Source organism: Neurospora hispaniola (genome assembly GCF_033458365.1).
Source record: "Neurospora hispaniola strain FGSC 10403 chromosome Unknown B0T23scaffold_7, whole genome shotgun sequence".
Classification (NCBI taxonomy): Eukaryota; Fungi; Ascomycota; class Sordariomycetes; order Sordariales; family Sordariaceae; genus Neurospora; species Neurospora hispaniola.
The window spans coordinates 1,618,932-1,636,583 of record NW_026944412.1 but is presented as its reverse complement, the minus strand read 5'-3'; the positions used below and the strand labels follow the sequence as shown (position 1 = coordinate 1,636,583).

General features: G+C 52.2%; 6 protein-coding genes across 6 annotated transcripts; 3 read left to right on the top strand and 3 right to left on the bottom strand.

Moving 5' to 3' along the window:
* Nucleotides 1-465: 465 nt before the first annotated feature.
* On the top strand, nucleotides 466-965 carry B0T23DRAFT_324090 (Got1-like family protein; the record flags this gene model as incomplete). Its single annotated transcript, XM_062835392.1, has 2 exons — nucleotides 466-567; nucleotides 666-965. Coding segments are annotated over 2 exons (402 nt in total), but the record flags the coding sequence as incomplete, so codon positions are not given.
* A 787-nt stretch (nucleotides 966-1,752) lies between these two features.
* Nucleotides 1,753-2,843, bottom strand: B0T23DRAFT_398490 (profilin; the record flags this gene model as incomplete). Its single annotated transcript, XM_062838366.1, has 5 exons — nucleotides 1,753-1,887; nucleotides 2,026-2,178; nucleotides 2,428-2,512; nucleotides 2,699-2,714; nucleotides 2,831-2,843. The coding sequence occupies 5 exons, from the start codon at nucleotides 2,841-2,843 to the stop codon at nucleotides 1,753-1,755; spliced, it is 402 nt and encodes a 133-aa protein (XP_062689939.1).
* A 2,924-nt stretch (nucleotides 2,844-5,767) lies between these two features.
* On the top strand, nucleotides 5,768-8,323 carry B0T23DRAFT_407031 (uncharacterized protein; the record flags this gene model as incomplete). The annotated part of the gene is made up of 1 exon (XM_062839154.1): nucleotides 5,768-8,323. One exon carries the CDS (start codon nucleotides 5,768-5,770, stop codon nucleotides 8,321-8,323), a length of 2,556 nt encoding a protein of 851 aa, XP_062689938.1.
* A 1,521-nt stretch (nucleotides 8,324-9,844) lies between these two features.
* On the bottom strand, nucleotides 9,845-11,495 carry B0T23DRAFT_214924 (uncharacterized protein). The gene is made up of 3 exons (XM_062833628.1): nucleotides 11,442-11,495; nucleotides 10,847-11,295; nucleotides 9,845-10,643 (listed from the first exon to the last, which is right to left on the bottom strand). The coding sequence occupies exons 2-3, from the start codon at nucleotides 11,024-11,026 to the stop codon at nucleotides 10,071-10,073; spliced, it is 753 nt and encodes a 250-aa protein (XP_062689937.1). The 5' UTR covers nucleotides 11,027-11,295; nucleotides 11,442-11,495; the 3' UTR covers nucleotides 9,845-10,070.
* A 2,024-nt stretch (nucleotides 11,496-13,519) lies between these two features.
* On the bottom strand, nucleotides 13,520-15,816 carry B0T23DRAFT_386702 (uncharacterized protein). The gene is made up of 3 exons (XM_062837639.1): nucleotides 15,092-15,816; nucleotides 14,089-15,021; nucleotides 13,520-14,023 (listed from the first exon to the last, which is right to left on the bottom strand). The coding sequence occupies exons 1-3, from the start codon at nucleotides 15,319-15,321 to the stop codon at nucleotides 13,864-13,866; spliced, it is 1,323 nt and encodes a 440-aa protein (XP_062689936.1). The 5' UTR covers nucleotides 15,322-15,816; the 3' UTR covers nucleotides 13,520-13,863.
* Nucleotides 15,817-15,934: 118 nt separating this feature from the next.
* B0T23DRAFT_214809 (pterin 4 alpha carbinolamine dehydratase-domain-containing protein) lies at nucleotides 15,935-17,568 on the top strand. The gene is made up of 3 exons (XM_062833626.1): nucleotides 15,935-16,550; nucleotides 17,170-17,232; nucleotides 17,339-17,568. The coding sequence occupies exons 1-3, from the start codon at nucleotides 16,131-16,133 to the stop codon at nucleotides 17,549-17,551; spliced, it is 696 nt and encodes a 231-aa protein (XP_062689935.1). The 5' UTR covers nucleotides 15,935-16,130; the 3' UTR covers nucleotides 17,552-17,568.
* The last annotated feature ends 84 nt before the right edge of the window (nucleotides 17,569-17,652 follow it).

The window sequence follows — 17,652 nt, the reverse complement described above, 5'->3', positions numbered from 1 at the left end:
TCGCGCTGCCTCGAAGTCCCCATCTAGCTCTTGAGCTAGCTATCTTCCGCCCCGCCAAAAAGCTTCCAGGCCACCACCATCAATATGCCTACAATGTGGTTATCCGACTCCCAAAGTGAGTTGAACCCCCAACCTGACTATGGCCTACGGTGCGGACTGCGAGTATATGATACTAATCTCTGTCTTTCTCTCTTTCTAGAAATTGGAGTCGCCTTTTGCTCTGGCGGTATGCATCCACCATCCCTAGTTCCCGAATCTCCCTCCTCAAATATTCCTTTCCGAACCTCTGTATAGCTCCTTGCCAGACCTACCTAGCAGCGATTATGTACGGGAGCCGGATCTCTTTGCGCATTGATGCGCCACCGGCCATGATTTGAAAGTTTTTGGCGCGCGAACGTTGCGCATCTGTCTGTCGTGGGATCGGATCGAACATACACGCTTATACGTTTTTTTGGGAAAAGAAGGGACCAAAATAAACTGACGGGACGAACTCTCAAACCAGGTGGCTTTTTCCTCATCGGCGGTGTCCTCCTCTTCTTTGACCGGGCGATGCTTGCCATGGGCAATGTATGTTTTGTTTTCTCACCTTATCTCCCTGCTGTCTATCTTCTTCTTCTCCTCCTCCTGCGTTTATATACCTACTAACACTTCTGACCTCCACAAAGATTCTCTTCCTAATCGGCCTAACTATAATAATCGGTCCCCAAAAAACTTTCACCTTCTTCGCACGCAAGCAAAAGGCCAAAGGCACGGCTGCCTTTTTCTCTGGTCTGGCTTTGATTTTGATGCGCTGGCCTCTGATCGGCTTCTGCGTGGAGCTTTACGGGATCATGATCCTCTTTGGCGACTTCCTGGGAACGATAGCGGGTTTCGCGCGCAACATTCCTGTTATTGGACCTTATATCGGCACCGCGGTTGATCGGTCTGGTGTGGTGGCGAGGCAGAATGCGGATTTGCCTGTTTAAATGGAGGGATTGAGTGTTGAGGGGAAAAGGCGAGGGCGCCGTGGCATAGTGCAAACGTGCCGAACGAGGATATGGTCTGGGCCATGGCGCCGCTCTTCGAAGGCTCACGGATACTCGCTTTGCCGTTCGGTTGAATGACATCGGAGGGTCGGGCGCAAGACAGGTTCAGCGCTCGCGCTATGAAAGGGAGGGCAAAAGAAAGAATACGAGGCGAACGGGAACATGAACGAAGAAACGACGGTTGTGAAACGAAAAGGAGAGGGAACGCCTATGAAGGGTCTAATGCCCACGATCAACATGCACATTCACACAAACGGCGTTGGAGCGAACTTTGGGATACCCAAGTTGTAATATGAAGAGGGAAGTACCGGGCTTTCTATTCATGCATAATTTTGAGAGGAAGAATCAAATACTACCTATAGATGGTTCGGGGGGGTTAGATTGTCTACAAAATCACGATATCATATAACCCCAATGATGCAACAACGGACGAGGAACGTTTTTCACGACCGGCAGCTTCGACTGGCATATGGAAAGGCAAATTCCGCCAAAGTGTGCTGTCAGTTCCAGAAAAAAAAAATTCCCAAGGGCCTATGCCTGTTTAAGGATATCATCCATCCAGTACACCAGTCCCCAATACTCCTTCACAGGAAAGTCTTTCGGTTTCTTTTCCGTCTTCCCATCCTTCGTCTTCCTTGTCTTCATCCCGTTTTCATTTGTTTCTTGTTCAGTGACTCTTAAGACATCCAATCATCTCATCCTTCTTCCCACTACCTCCCGACATAACTTAGTATCCGGCCTTGACGAGGTAATCGGCGAGCGCCTCGACGGTCTGTGTCGAGTTGCCGGCGACAGCGTTCTCGCCGTAGTGGGCGACGAGGATGGCCTGTGTTGTCTTGACGATGATGACGCCAGTCTTGCCCTATTTTTGGGGGGAAGAAAAACCATCAGTAAGCTTGAACATGCGAGGCTTGGAATGGGGATGCCTGGAGCAGCGCGGCCGACTAAAGTTCGAGCGGCAGAGGTTGAGACACGATAGCGGGATAGAGATAGTACACACCTGGCGACCGTAGACGTGACGACCCTCGATGTTGAAGGCAACGTAGCGCTGACCGGCAACGTGGAGACCCTCGGCGAAAACCTTGTCAACGTTGGGGCCCTTGCCATTATCACCGAGGACGGCGGAGATGAACTTCATCTCATCGGCGCTCAGCTATAATACGTCACAGATTGTTAGCTTTCCCTGGAACTTTGGTGCCCGATACATAGTCGGGGGGGTCCTATCACGCCATCTCTTTCTCCAACCCCGCTCTCTGCTTCCCCGGTGCAAACAGCCTCCCAGACCAGGATTTCTCGGACATTGTAGATGTCCGACCGTTTATGCGCCCGAAGGAGAGACAGAGATGAGGGCAGGGAAAGGGCGCGGGCAGAAATCGGGGGTAGTTGGCGAGACAAGGCGTACCGTGAAGCCGGGAGTCGCAGCCCAGGTGCTGTCACCAGCGGCGCTGATGATGGCGGCCTTATCGATATGGCCGGTGCCAACAAGGCTATATGTAGGAGATTACGTCTTAGCTCATCATGTCCATGTCCGTTTCCATATACAGGTGGTTCTCCGCATTCCTGGGGCCGAAGCCGAACAACCATCAGGCGCAGGCAATCGCACCCCTAGCAGTCGATGGCGTCGCAATTCGTTGTTTTCATGGGTTCGGGTGGTTTCCAATGGTATGTCGTACCTCGAGTCAACATAGGCTGTTCAAGACATTCGGGGTTAGCTTGCTTATTCTCCCAGCTTCCGTCGAGGTGGGGTTGGGCGTGAAACAGCTTCCAAGGACGGGAAGAGGGCCCAGGCGGAAACAGGCACTGACCTTGCCAGGACATCTTGTCGGGATTTGTGTGATGTTGGTGTGATGGAAAGGACTCGGTGATTGAGTTGAAGGAGGAGTGTATGGACAGACAACGACGACGAAGAAGCTGGCTTTCGGGCAGGATTAAAAAAAGGGAAACCCAAACAAACGCGGTCCGGTTGGCAAAGGGGGGAGGGGGGCCGGTAGTCTTGGGGGGGGGGGGCTAAGCGGCGGCGGAAGATAGCGGAGCGGCGACTGGATACCTCTATGGATTGGATGCGAAAAGGGGAAGCGGTGACATGACAGTGGAGGGGAACGACTCACTGGTCTTGGGATTCTAGTGGGCTAAACCGGGAAGCCAGCGAAGGCCAGCTGGTGAATGGGCCCGGGTAACGGTGCCTGGTGGTTGTGGATTCCCGTTGTGGATTGGAAGGGAAGCTCTTGAGAGGAGCCCCCTCACCAGCCAGGCCCCTCCTCGTCACTTCAGCGAGGTGCCCCGCCGAAGGAAGTTGGACGTTGACCTCTTCGGAGTCGCGGAGGGGTTCGGCAGGTGAGACTTAGGTATGTATCTCTTTAACAGACGATCGTATAAACTCAGCACGATGATTGTTAGCAGACAGCCTCTAGGACCAAGTATCCTTCCATCGACTCCCAGCGGCATTTCCAAGCTGGATCGACGGGAGCAACCGAAGTGGTCAACAGTGGGCCCCTCTTCAACAAACAGGTGGCAGCTTCTTCTTCATCCAGACTTGGAATTCTTCACCGTTCTTTTGCAGGGCCATGGAATTCCACGACCCCATTCCGCCTCATTGACCGCCGAGACGGACAGCAAGAAGAGTTTGCTGTCGTAGTCTCGACGTTTCAGTCTGACATCAACAACAGTATGAAGATACCTATTCTGACGGACGTCCTTCTTCTCTGATGCTGTGCCCCAACACCATGTCGAGTTCATTGCTCCGATGCCCCTCATTCATCTCAACAAAGAGGAGCAGCAAAGTACGCCGTTGTCTGCACGCATCAGTGAAGACGATGACGGGGTAGGAAAGCACAGAAAACAGTTTGCATATGACGCCAAGAGGGTCAAGCATTCGGATCCATCCCGCTGTCGTCCCAACAACAAGCGGAGCTCCTTGAATGCAGACGCATGCTCTAGCGTTCGGCTTGCCTCGTGGACGTCGGTTAGTGCACGGCGAATCAGAGATCCATTCAGCATCTCTTTCCTCTAGACCCCCATTTCATCCAACATGACAAACTTCAACAAAGAGACGACGGGACCAAGGCGCCAACAACAGGCACAAATCCCTGAGGTGTAAGCTACCTATCTAAAGGTATGGTGAAAACCAAAGGTTAGCTGTTCAAGCCGGCAACTCCTATATCATACGAATCTTGACTCAAGGGTGTATGATGTCCAGGGTTCCAGTCAGGCAGGCTGTCGCTGACTTGAGTTGTGCATCTTTGAGACGTAGCTTCGACATTTTCGGATTCATAACCGGCCCCTTTTAACATCATTAAACCGACGTCTTGGCACGCTGGTGGACATGGGAATTGCTGGCCTGAGCGTCTAGCGCCTGGTTCTGACAACATCGTAAAAAACGTACACATGTAAGATACACCGCATACTTCGTACTTCTTCGACAGTCATTACCAAGGACAAGGCAGTCATCGCCCAAACCCGATGCTCCCAGCACAATGAAGCCCCCCTTGGTAAGCTTGCGAGTTTGCTAGGACGGACGGGATCTCATCGTCATCTCCACATCTGCACAAGGCACCATTTAATACGGTTCACAACCTCAACATCCACGGCGGCGTCAAGCCAGCAAATAGCAAGATGCGGCGAAACCAACGACATGTCATGGCATTGTTGCGGTTGTTTGATGCTAGGGTCTCGTTCACGGATCGAACGACGCCTTCCTCTTTGTCCGTTAACTCCAAACACAGCATAGGCTAATAATGGCTACACATCCTTTGCAATATCGACTTAGATATAATCCAGCATAGTCTATCGAGGCAACTCCTGGGATCGGTTTCGGCGTGCCCCAATCCTCTTTGGGGCAGCCTCATATCCTTTATAGAGACCAGGATCCCGATCATGGCGCATCTCTCCCGGTTCCCGAGTCCAAACCATCGTTGGAGTATGTAGTGTACACGGTGGGAGCCATCAACATGAGACACGCCCAAGCCGGGAAGCAGCCGAAGAAGGCCATGCTAGGATAGCCCTGGAAGTGGATCTGTCGTGCCCCTTGCATTGTACACACATATTGTTCCAGATTGTCCAATGCTGGACAAGGGAAGCCTCGACAACTCTCCACCTGCTCGTCAGTTTTCTTTCCTCTATCACCAACCCCAGATTCCTTCCAAGAATTCATCTTCATGATTTGGGCAATATCGAGCCATATCCCTGGCGGTGATCAACCTCACTGGGAAAAGCATCAAGGGCCTCGGCCATCTTGGTTGGACAATGGCCTTCCAGAACACGGGAATGCTTGCGCTCGATCAAAGCCTGCCAACGAGCTTTCATGCGATCCTCGAATGGCTTTTGGGCTGGCGTTAGGCTTGCTAACACAATAAAGTCACTCGAGGCTCTAGGTAATTGTCTCCTTTATATCCTCATCAATATAGCTTTGTTAAGCGCGCCTCTTCCTTTGGCATTCGCCCATCCTGGATACTGTGGCCAGGATGGCTCCTCTCAATCCTTCTTCTCTTTGGGTCGACAGCGTCCTTCATTTGCTCAAATGCCGGTGAGGTGATTCCTCCTTCTCAATTCGCTCCGCCATTTCGCCTTCGGTGATTGCTACGATTCCCAGACGATAATTCGAAACAAACATATCAGGGTCCTTCCCGGCCTATCCAGGTACCGTCGGTGGACATCCGTGGTTGAGCCAGGGCACCTAGCGATATTAGCGGCGGATGCAAGGCCTGGAGCCCACTGCCAAAGGCATGACGACAGCGGGCACCACGATGAAAGGGGCTAAGCGGCCCAGACCAATCGACCTCCCCCAGGGTTTAGGCCGACATCGTGGGCTCCATCCAGGAGTCAACAACGAGGGTATTATTGTGCACGGCCATGACCCATGGGCCTCCTTCATCCCAGGACCAGGTTTTGTGTCAGGTTCTGCCCTACGCAACGCAACTGGACGTGGTCGTCTCACTCAAAACCGCAATGTCTGCCACTTCTCCTTTCCTGGCAGATGGAAACCCTATCTCGTCCGTCGTCTGTCTCGCCAGGTTCTCACTCCCGACGTTGTCGCCGCTGCCATAGCCGTCATGCCGCATCGACCAAGCACTTCGGCTGGACCTGGATCCTTCAGGTCAGCAAGTTCGAGGTCAATTAGCGAGAAACGCAAGTCGAGGGACGACATGCTACTCACTGTGGATGGGTGGAGGGGGACTGAAAGGCTGAATCCCTTACGCATGCAACCATACGTGATGGATATCAGAGGTGGAAACCTGCCAACGCCAGAGGCGAGTCCGGATCAAGCAGCAGCATCCAGTATGACTTCGTTTCTAGCTCCAGCCCCTATGACTGGCCACGAATCCTTCATGACCTCAATGGAGGTTCCGATCGGAATGGCTCTGGGAAGCCCTTCGCAAACCTCCTTAATTCAACCCAGCTCATGGCAACCACAAAGCATCACACCACCTCGAAGGACTCCTTCACCACCACCGCCACCGCCAGCAGCAGCGCCGCAAATGGTGCTTCAGACAGCGCCTCCAGCACCCCCTCTTCAGAGACGAAAGACGACAAGACAAAGAATATTTGGAGCCCTGTTCGGGAGGGGAAAGCAGTCAAATACAGCAAAGGCCGCCGACCTCATCTCTGCAAACAGTTCTGCGGTTTCTCTGTCGTCACCAAGCAGTGGACGGGAAGCTGCTGGCAGTGCCGTCCCACCGAGGAACCACGCGATCAGTGGGAAAAGGGGACAAAAGCATGTCCCACTACTCGTTAGGTCGAATACAGATCTCCCAACAACTACTGTGCCTGTCGAGCCACGGCAGCGGAGGCAGCCACCACCACCGCCGGTGCCTCCAGTAAGTTCTTGGAATGACCGACCACGGAGTATTGCGCCCAACTCGGAGACTAGTGCTCCCTTACGACTTGACGTGGAGATTCCGAGTATCACATTGGATCGATACAGCGTCATGTTTAGTGGAGTCTTGAACCCGCAACAGCAAAAAAGAAACAGCAAAATGTCACTCCTGGAGAGGCGTCAGGCTACGCTCGAAAAGCTCAAGTCCGTCAACGACAGGGCCGTGGCTCAACGCGAAGAGGAGGTAAAACAGTTCCGTAGGGCAAGCTCGCCCCAGCCGACACGATCACCATCTTTTTCAACTTTACCACCAATACCAGGCCGTCAACAACTTGCTGTTCCCCCAAGTCCTCGATCACGTGCACACTCGTCGCCAGCCGTTATCCCGTCACCAACGGTAGATGGTTTTTCTGACTACTTGCAGCCATTGGATGCTCCTCCCCCTCGTAGGGAGAAAAAGGGAGTGCCGATAATCTCACCGCGGACAATAAAAGAGCAGGAACGTGCCGGTCACAAGCAGAGGCTCCTGGAAGCGCAGCAGCAGCAACCACATCATTCTTACCACGAGTCTCAACCGCAGCATAAGGGCAAATCAGAGTATCTTCCTGGTGACGAAAACACCTCTGCCACCCCCAGAAAACCGGAAGTTTGGGAAGAACAGCAACAGCATCAGTCCAAATCGGAACAGGCTTTCCCCCCACGCAAAGACTCCCATTTCGCGCCCGGAGATTCCACCCTCATGCTCGATACCCCTAAGAGCCCACCAGCACAATTTCTAGACGTCTCGAGTAGCCGCCAGTCGAACGAGCCGAAAATCGTCAGCCCCTTCCTTCTCAAACCAACCGTCTACCAGCCACCCGAACCGCGGGAAGTGGTTTCAGTCCTGCCAACACGCTCACCCACTTCGCCGCCGCCGCAGTCGTCCATGCCAGAAACGACTTCACCTCCAATCCTTAGCCCCGAAAGCCCGTCCCTTCCCACAGCCTCTTCCCCCCTCTTACCTGTTCACAAAGGCCACACTCTCTCCCCATCCGTCGACCTCGCCGCAGCCGCCGAGGAAGAAGCCGAAGAAGCCGACCCCATCATCAAAGCCGCCGTCGAGATCTCCGTCGCCCGCACCATCAGCATCTCCCGCCGCGCCGGCGCCCGACCGAAACGGGTTGATTCGTGTGCATCGTCTACACTACCATCTTCTCCTCCGCCATCTGGACAGCAACTACGACGTTCCCCCTCGCAGCCCCCCACCCAGTCACGATCGGGAAGACCACCTCCGATCCCCCTTGCCCGCAGCGCCTCCGTCAGCGCCGGTTCCCTGCAGCGCTCGCGCTCTGTGAAAGCCAACCAAATCACCATCACGCGCGCGGGAACGCTCAAGGCGCGAGGGCCGGGGGCGGCACCAAAGCTGACGACGACGACACATGACCTAGACAGTGTGGCGGAGACGAAGCAGGCTACGCCGGTGTTGGTGGCGCCGCCGCCGGCATAACTCTTTATCAACAGTCCTTGCTGGGCGCGTTCTACTTATGGGGCTGTCACTCCGGGGACTGCGGGGAGTGGGTTGCTCAAGGAGGTGTTGGCTAGGTATAGGAAGAGTGAGAGGGTAAAAATTGTGACGAGAGATGTAGCGGATTTGAGTAATTCCCCGACAGCGTTAGGGACGATAGTGGTGTGAAGGTGGGGGTGGGAGTAAAGCCGAAGGCCGCGGTCGGAGCCGGGGACAACTCATGAGGCCGGAAACGGCTGGAGCGAGATATGTCAGTGTCAAGTCTGACGACGGGGCTGCAGTGGCGGCTGCGGGTTAGTCCTCTGAGTCCTTTTCCGTGATCTATCACGGATCTTTCAAAGGGCTGTTCGGGGTTTGCATTACGAGCAAAGGAGGTTGACGTTGCTAAAGAAGCAATTACTTGTTTACTTTTGATTCCGGAAAAACAGTACATCATACACCATAGAAATTGTTCTCTTTTGTATTTATTTTGCATGACGGAATAGCGCTGGAAGAGAGGACAGGGCAGGCCAGGCCAGGCGGAGTGCTTTTTATATCTTGCAAGTGGGCAGGAAAGGAAGAAAAGTTGTCTGGTACGACTTTACCTTAATACCTAGTGTATGTATCCTACGAAATATATTGATAATGTTTCCTTTACATGAAGTTTTATTTTGCATTGATACCCAGTCACCTAGTCGGTTTTTCGATTTCCTTCCAATTGTCTTTGTTTCAATCGTTATTACATGCCCCAAGAAATTTGTCTACGAGCGAAAACAAGGGAGAATTGAGAAATTAAGAAGCCATTGATTAATTACCCATTCCTCGTTCACCTCCTTACTTCAAGCCAGACATCCTCTTCTGGCCGTTGCTGGCCTGCTTCCCTAACTGAACCATTCATTGCTTCCTTTTCTGGTTGGCAATAGTATTTTGACTGCATCTGGGTATCGTCTTCTCTATATGTACACCATGTCTTTCCTTCGAGGCGAGACCTTCCTTCCAACTTGACAAGGGCCGGCAGGCAGGCAGGTAGGTGAATGCCCTTCCCCGACACGTTCCTTCCCCATTTGTGCAGATGACAGAGATAGTTGCACACCTGTATACCTAGACTGGATGCAGCGAAGAATGCAGAATATCAACAAGGAGTGTCTATATGAATATCGAGATGGAGCGGAAACACTGGTACATATCCTGTGGCGTCATGAGAAGCACCAAAGTCTTGTTTTTGTGGCCGTTAAAATATATGTTTGGAAGCACGATATGACAGAGAGAAAGGGCACGGCTGGGTTCCTTTGGTTCTGATATACTCTTCTCTATTCCCAGTACCTTCGTTAATCAAGACTTGATCTTAATGCGACCAGATGAAGGTTTTTAGTATACTCCCATGTGGTCTTCCTTCGTCATTCACGCGGGAAATTAAAGCATATACACACGCAAAAACACACACACAAACACACAGCCCTTTCTCCCGCCCCAACTTACACATAGGTCATTTGCCTCGTGTTTCCTATCGGCAAGACACGAGGACCACGCTGCACCAAAAATCACCATATTCAACCGAAGGTGAAAGGTAAGGACTTCGAATTATAGAGATCAACCCGCAACGCCATGGTAAAGTAACAAAGCCAAGAACCGAGGTCCGAAGAATAGACGGTATAAGAACGCCGAACCACAGCTCGACCATAGATTGGCCATCGACACTGGTTTGCAGACCCGTGCTTTCCACCAATTAATCTGTTGTGCCAGCATTTTCCTATATAGCTGCTTGCTGAAGTGGGAGACCATCCGACATGCCTGAGTTGTTATCCGCCTGCAGTTGCCTCTGAATCACCTCCGCCGTTCTCGCGTCCTCATCTGTGCGAGATGCCGCCGCAGCCGCCGCCGCAGCGGCAGCAGCAGCTGCTGCCGAGACCGCCGTGTTATAGGGATCCCGGGAAGTACCCCCCATGTGGTGGTCACTACGGCTCAGGCCGGCTACGGCTTGCGCGGCTTCCTCCAAGGATGCCGACGGAGCGCTGGTGACGGGAGGAACCTGCTGTACAGCTTGGACTGGATCAGGCGCAATGCCGTGAGGTACGGAGGGTGGTGGAGGCGGTTGCTGTTGCTGAAGTTGCTGAGTGTGGGGGGTTGCTAGGCTGATGTTCGGGGGAGGTTGTGGGTAGTCACCCTGGACGTCAATGAGTCGATTTTGCAGGTGAAGAATGTAGTCCCTTAACGCGAAGTTTTCGTTCTGCAGGGCCTTGAAGCTCATTTCCATCTCGCTGTAATCTCTGACTTGTTGCTCCAACTTCTTGATGTAACCTTCTTTTCGTTGACGAAATGCTCTCTGTAGTAGTAGCCCATGATTAGCTTGATACATTGGAAAGTTGTCGCAGCTGAACGACTGCTAGCAGTATTGTAGTATTGCATGTTGGCCTTCGTCACGCCATTGCGACTAATCCAGATGCAGGCCGATGATGCGATTGCGGCATCGGTCATACAACAAAGCTTACCAATCTTCCAGAACGCAAGGGATCGGGGACTACTGACCTGTGCGGCGCGGTTTTGGGCAGCGCGCTTCGACTGTGACAGTTCTCGTTTGGACTTCCTACCATCACCAGCGCTATCGCCCGGACTCACGATTCCCATTTGTGATACACCAACAGGCGTACTGGGGGCAGGCATGGCACCTTGTTGCTCGGGTTGGGGAGGGACGCCAACAGGCATCATTCCGGGCACTGGTTGATATCCGTTTGTGGGGCCTGACTCGTGAGTTCGTAATTCCGGGTGCAAATGTGCTTCGTGTGGGCCAGTTGGTGGATGATTGTATCCATGGGGCAGAGTTGGTGGTGCTGCTGCTATGGGCGAGGTCCGACTTCCTCCTTGTCCGCCAGAAGGCGAAGTTGGGTGATTTGGGTAAGTTGCGATTTGGTAGGCGGCTTGGTCGGTGTGGTTATTTGCTAGAACAGGCTCAACCGGTGAATCGCGAGCCCTCGGCTCTGGATGGATAGATGGTGTCAGTAATCCCAAGCAGTGGCTTAGGGTTGGGTCGGGATGGTCTTGAAGAAGATAAAGAACATCGTGAAAAGAATAGCGTGTGATGCAGGAGTGAATGATTCAAGTAATTGTGTCAAGGTAGTCAAACAGTGTGTTGTTGGCTCCTGGAGACAACAAGGCCAATATCGTGGGTGCAGTGACAGATAGGAGCTTGGTTGAGCTTCAAATTGGAAGGGAAAGAGAGAGCGCATGTGTTTCAAATGTGTATGGAAGCGGCCGCGACGGCTGGCAGGCAGAGATTAGATGTATCTACAACCTCCAGCCGAACATAACCCAACTAGCCAGTCTTGTTGATGTTGGCTTGATTTTGGTTGATACGTGGGATGAGTGGTCGAAGCGCATGTAGATGGCCGCGAGCGTGAAGGAGAGGTGCATGTAAGTGATAGGGGTAGTGACAAGATCACGAACCTCGTCAGGGTGAGTTACGTAAATCAGGTGGGATGCAAGACCACTGGTCTCGCATTCTCAGGCTCTTACAGAGACCAAGAACTCCAGCTTTATGCGTAAAAGGATAGTAGAGGATTGGTGGGCAGTGAAAGAACGAGAGCCAAGGTGAAGGAAGGGTTTATGTCCAGGAGGCGTATAACGCCTAGAAACACTTCCAATACTCGAACAGTAACATGAGATAGGACGGGGATGACAAAGACAGGGCTCGGAGCGACCCTTGCTCAAGGCCCGGATGTGCTGACAATCCTCGATTTGGCCGCAACATGATTGAGCCAAAACCACGATTGTCTGCCGTGCAGCTGAGGCGCTTCCGAGAACCTTTAGATAGTATCTCAAGAGAGAGAAACAAGCCGTCTTCAAATCTGGGAACATGGCAAAGTACCCCACCCGAGAGTGAGAAGTGTTGTAAGCACTTGCATGTTGTCGGGTATACAAAACTCGACTCGTGGCCTTAATCGGCATGGAAAATAATATATGACGGTTTGGACGATAGGGCAGGGGTTGGAAACCTAACAGATGATGGGAAAACACTCACCCATTTCGAGGTTTGTCGACATGCTTCTCTATGTGACTGTAACGCTCACCAAGACTACTAGGTCCGCAAGTGGTACAGCAGGCCCGCTCCGCAGACCGGGGACTATAGACTGCGGTACAGGTGGGCAGATATCTTGTGCCCTTGTGCTAGGTACTTGGTGTAACCGCAGGACACTTTCTGAGAAGCCGGGGCTGGATGTCAGCAATGTATCAAACCAACCTGGTGCGGGCTTTTACCTCTACGGTTTGTGCGGATTGTGGTGATGGCCTTATGGGGATTGATGCAGAAAACACCCTCAAGATGACGGGGTCAGGTCAAGTGGTAGGATCAAAAGTGGCGCCGAGGTTTGATAGGTGTTGAAGCGATTGTCAGGCCCAGTTCAGCAGTGATGAGAATGGAAGTCTGTCTCGTGTGAAGTGCTGCGAGGGTTTCCGGAGATCTCGACCAGCTTGTCTGCTGAGTGGATGATGGTGCGGTAACACGCAACGGCGCCCTCTGAATAGCGTCGCAAGGGAGGGTGGATGGGAGCGAGGCTCAAAGCTGGAGGCGTGGAGCTGCTGTGGTGCAGTGTGGTGTGGCTGTTGGAAGCAACTTGGATGTGTAAGTTGACTCAGCAAAGCGGCCGACGAAAGATGGAATAGTAGAGTAGTATGGTTGGAGTATGTAATCGGATCCAGAGGAAGTGGGAAAAGTGGGCGGACATGGACGGTCCCGTCGACAAGGGAGTTGCAATGGGACTGGGTGACAACTGATTGCCGACTGGAGTGTTTCGGTAAAAAGTTTTGGCTTTGCTCAAACCTCGAAAATCACTGCAGATTCCCATTCACACAAACCCACTGCAGGACTGGCCCTGAAAATTACGTTCAAGCTTGTCGTTCTTGGTTTGGGAAGTTCAAGTTGCTTCCAGTCAAGGCAATGGCGACTGCCCGGACGGGACCTTGCAGCGAACAGTGCTCTCTTCCTTTGTCGCGGCCGCGGGTCGTCGGCCGAATGCTTTGTCAGCAATGTGGTGACAAATGCGGCAGCTCAACTGAAGTGACGGACGGCTTCGGAATTTGGACGAGTGCAGAAATCCGAACCGATAGTGTTTGTCCCGCACTACTGTTCGCAAGTAATCCGCAGTCACCCAGTTTGTGGCTCGTCAGATTTGGAAATTATACTGTCAAACTTGTCGGCGGCATGAGGTGATCTCTGGTACAGCATTGGTTTGCAAACAATTTGGACTTAAAAATACTATGTATACCCTCTACTCGGAAACCTTTGAGGTGAAAGCTCAGATCACGTGAGAAGCCTTGGTCAGCCCCGCATTTCTGTCTCCACTGCAAGCACCCAAGCACTGCAAGTGCGCTGATCGATGGTAGCGCTACTTGCACGATGTCACCTCGTGGACTTCCACATTCAACTCTTCTCGAGCTTCGGAGTTGGTTCCATCCCATCAACAACGCGCTCCCAAACATTCATCCCTTCACGTGCGTGATATCAATTTCCCAAAGTCTATCCAACTGATGCATCTTGACTCGGTACATAATTATTGAGGGGACTTGAACAACACGCCTCCCTTCCACACGTGGGTGATGTTATCCGGATCTATCAAAATCTCAATGTCTTCAAGCGGGTTAGACGAGATGGCGATCAAGTCGGCGTCATAACCAGCCTTGAGCTGGCCCGACTTTCGAGCCTGAGGACCCCTGGAAAGTGACGGACCATTGTCAGCCACAGCTACATAACAGCATCGACGATATCCAACACTCACAAGGTTTCAGGAGGAGTAGCGGTTGCCATCTCTATGGCCTGAAGAGGAGTCATCCCAGCCTCAATGGCGTAGCGAAGTTCCATGGCGTTTTTCCCGTGGGCTACCGCATGATTCCTGTCGCTGCTGAAAGTGTCTGTCCCCAGGGCAATCTTGACCCCCATCCGGTTAGCCAATTTGATGCTGTCTCTCGACAGCTGCACGGTTCGCTCCAGCTTCGCTCTTTGCCGTGGATCGAGGTCGTCATTACCAGCAGTTATGCCCTCGACGATGTGGCGTGTAGGGACCAGAATGGCATCCTTCTCTTTCATCTTGGCGGCAACCTCCTCGTCCAGGTACGAGCCATGTTCGATGCTCTTAACTCCCGCCTCCAGAGCCGCCATGATACCGGGCTTCCCATGGGCATGAGCGGCTACTACTCGGCTGCTCCGCTTGGCTTCCTGCACAATGGCTCGCAACTCCTCCGGGCTGAACTGCGTGTCCTCGGGCTGGTCATTCAGCGAAAGCACGCCGCCCGTCGAGCAGACCTTGATCACCTTGGCGCCTCGTCGGATCTGCTGCCGCACAGCTTTGATACAGCCGTCCACGCCGTCACAAACGAAGGACGATGATGAGCCATTAGCGCAAGCATCCAAAACGGTCCGGAGGGGCGCATCCTGAATATCTCCATGGCCGCTCGTGATGCTAAGTATGCTTATGGCCGCGTACACGTGAGGGCCGACAATGGCGCCCATGTCAATAGCGGGTGCAACATCCCCAGCATAGCCGCCGAGCTCGCGGATCGAGGTGAACCCCGCCATGAGCGTTCGGCGCATGTCGTCGACAATCACTGCCCCAATGAGCGTGGCTGTCCCGGGTAAGAAAGGCTTCATGCTATCTCTGATGCCCATTGCGACGCCGACACCCTCGAAATGTGTGTGTACATCCCACATGCCTCTGTCTTGTCGTTAGCAGTTGCTAAATGGCTTGACAAGTTGACAAGGCTGAAAGAAAAAAGTTCACTCACGGCATAAGCACCGGCACCCGCGAGATACGAATTGACGAATAATTCGACGGTATCTCGTTGCTTGGCCCAACCCACTCGATAACCGAGTCTTTCACCACCAATGCCCCGTTTTTCAGAGGCTCACCACGGCCGGGAATCAGAACATCGGCGAGGATTCCATGGTAGGAAGCTTTATCATCGACAGAGTCTCTGTTGATGGCGTCGTTGGGAAGAGTTACTTTAATTTGCATATTGACCTGTAGATATCGTGGCGTTTTGAAAAGGTATCAGTTGTTGAACAGTCTCTAGCACTCGACCGTATGTCTGCGAGCGTTCGCTGTTGTATCGTGAGATGTTTTGAGAACCTCCAAGAGTTGGCCCTGGTTTCACTGGCAGGCACACCAAACTGGCGACTCTTCCCTCTTATATCATGCGAACATGGTTATAGATTGTGAAGAACCTGCCTAAGACGGCAAGGTGTTGACTGTCAACGTTATCGTCGTCACTGTGGCTTCGTTAATCCCTGCAAAAGTAACCCAAATACGCAGGCCTAAGTGGTTGGCTACGACAGAAGTCATCAACATTGGCCTCGGACGACGCGACTGCTTTGGTATGTATGTGTAAGCAACTAACAGCCTAGGGTCGCTGTACGGAGTTATGAATGACATTTACTTGCGTTCTCTATGGTTTAACATTGTTCATAAGAACATGACGGTCACAACTTTCATTAATCTACTGTGCTACGGGATAGTTGATGAATAAACGAGCGAAGTGTAAAAGCGTGAACTTGTCATCACTCCTCGCTACCCATTCCGTGGCACACGATTGACCTTATTAGTAACCGGCTATGTACCTGGACAGTGCACGAACCCCTCACGGTGAGGAACGTGCCCATCAATGTTCACCTTGACCTCACCTTTTCTTATACCTCATTCTCACCTTCCACCACCACACCACCCTTCGTGGTACGTACAACACAGCACAGCAATACCTCATCACCTTCGACCCTCCAAGTCCATTCTTTTGATCCAAGCTTTCTTTTCCTGGGAAAATAATCAACATGTCCCTCACCCTCGCTCCAACAACGAAATCGCGGGCTCTTTTTACCAAATTGTACCCCAACTACCGTACACTCGCCGAGAACACCTCTTTGACTAGGAAGTTCTCCATCTCCATCCAAACCTCCAAACGATCAACAACAACAACACCAAAACCCGCCACCATCACCACCACGCATTATCATCTTCAGCAAACACAGCAACAAAAACAGCGCAGCCCGTCACTGCAACAACAACAATATCGCAACATGTCGTCTTCGCCTTCGGAAACGAAGCCGCAATTCTCAGATGGTTCCGACCCAGCGGTTCTTGGTCCGGCACTTGAGAAGCTTTTGTCCACCGGTGGTGGTAGGTGGACGCTTACACAGCAGGGGGTCGCTATCGAGAGGACTTTCAAGTTCAAGACCTTTGCAAAGACCTGGGTATGTGTTGTTCTACTTTTCGTTGAGTGATTGACTTTTCTCGGTTTCGTGGTTGTGAAGAGAGTTGGGTGTTTATGGTGCTTTTCTTTTGCGGGCTACTTGTCTATCCTTCTTTCTTCAAAATCACCTACCGACCTGTATCTATATCATCGCTTTTTTCGGGATTTGCTTCGGATTTGGCTGGTCAAATCACATACACGCACAGGTGGTGTTGATGACGAAGGAAAATCCGAACGGACAAATGAGAGAAAGAAACCGAGCTGAGACGCCAGCCAGCCAGCCAACCGGTTATGACGGATAAGGTATCTAATATACCTACCTACCTCTCTACTATGTCTATCTGGCTGAAGTGCCCTTTCTCGTCCGAGTCGGACTCTGATGGGTTTTGAAATTCGGGCTCTTGCTTTATCTTTGCTATGTACCCCTCTCCCCATATATGCTTGCTCTTCTTCGATTTCTCCTTGTTGCACATAGCTCCATCCCCATTATTACTCACGATTTGCGTGGCTACAATATACCGAGCGTGTCTCATGGGGCATGCACGACTGTGTTACACACCCAGAGACTCAGAAAATTCCGAGTTATATCCAAGATTCTAATCTCGACGCCTCCCCATCAGGACTTTATGACCGCCGTCTCCCTGCAATGCAAGCTCAAGAACCACCATCCCGAATGGTCCAATGTAAGACACATTTCCTCTCTCTCCTCTACATGCTCTCTTTTGCCACATATTCTCTCCCGTCCTCTCTCTCCTATCTTCCTCTCTTAATCTCACCGTTCATACCTAGGTCTTCAACACAACCTTCATTCGCTGGACGACCCACGCCCCCAAGGGTCTCTCATCCATGGACATCGAGCTAGCCACTATCTGCGACTCCTTGGCCAAAGACTTTGGCGAGACTGAACCAGACGCTGGCGCCAGCTGCGCCATGCCCAACTTGACCGACAGGGCCGTGGCTTCTTCTGGGGATTGCTGCACGCCTAAGCACTTTAAGAAGTGAAGTGATTGATGACAAAAGCTTCACTCAGGAGTGATCAAGGGTGTATGTAAGTGTATCTAGGTTATGTATTTTACTTTCATGATCCTTTCATTACTAGATTA

Bases quoted from the DNA above. Each gene is read 5' to 3' on its own strand.
- B0T23DRAFT_214924 (XM_062833628.1), bottom strand. From the start codon at position 11,026: ATGATGCCTGTTGGCGTCCCTCCCCAACCCGAGCAACAAGGTGCCATG. The intron at 10,644-10,846 runs GTCAGTAGTCCC...CTACTACTACAG, and splicing joins CCCAAAACCGCGCCGCACAG to AGAGCATTTCGTCAACGAAA.
- B0T23DRAFT_386702 (XM_062837639.1), bottom strand. From the start codon at position 15,321: ATGCAAATTAAAGTAACTCTTCCCAACGACGCCATCAACAGAGACTCT. The intron at 15,022-15,091 runs GTGAGTGAACTT...ACGACAAGACAG, and splicing joins CGGGTGCCGGTGCTTATGCC to AGGCATGTGGGATGTACACA. The intron at 14,024-14,088 runs GTGAGTGTTGGA...GTCACTTTCCAG, and splicing joins GCTACTCCTCCTGAAACCTT to GGGTCCTCAGGCTCGAAAGT.
- B0T23DRAFT_214809 (XM_062833626.1), top strand. From the start codon at position 16,131: ATGTCCCTCACCCTCGCTCCAACAACGAAATCGCGGGCTCTTTTTACC. The intron at 16,551-17,169 runs GTATGTGTTGTT...CCTCCCCATCAG, and splicing joins AGACCTTTGCAAAGACCTGG to GACTTTATGACCGCCGTCTC. The intron at 17,233-17,338 runs GTAAGACACATT...GTTCATACCTAG, and splicing joins ACCATCCCGAATGGTCCAAT to GTCTTCAACACAACCTTCAT.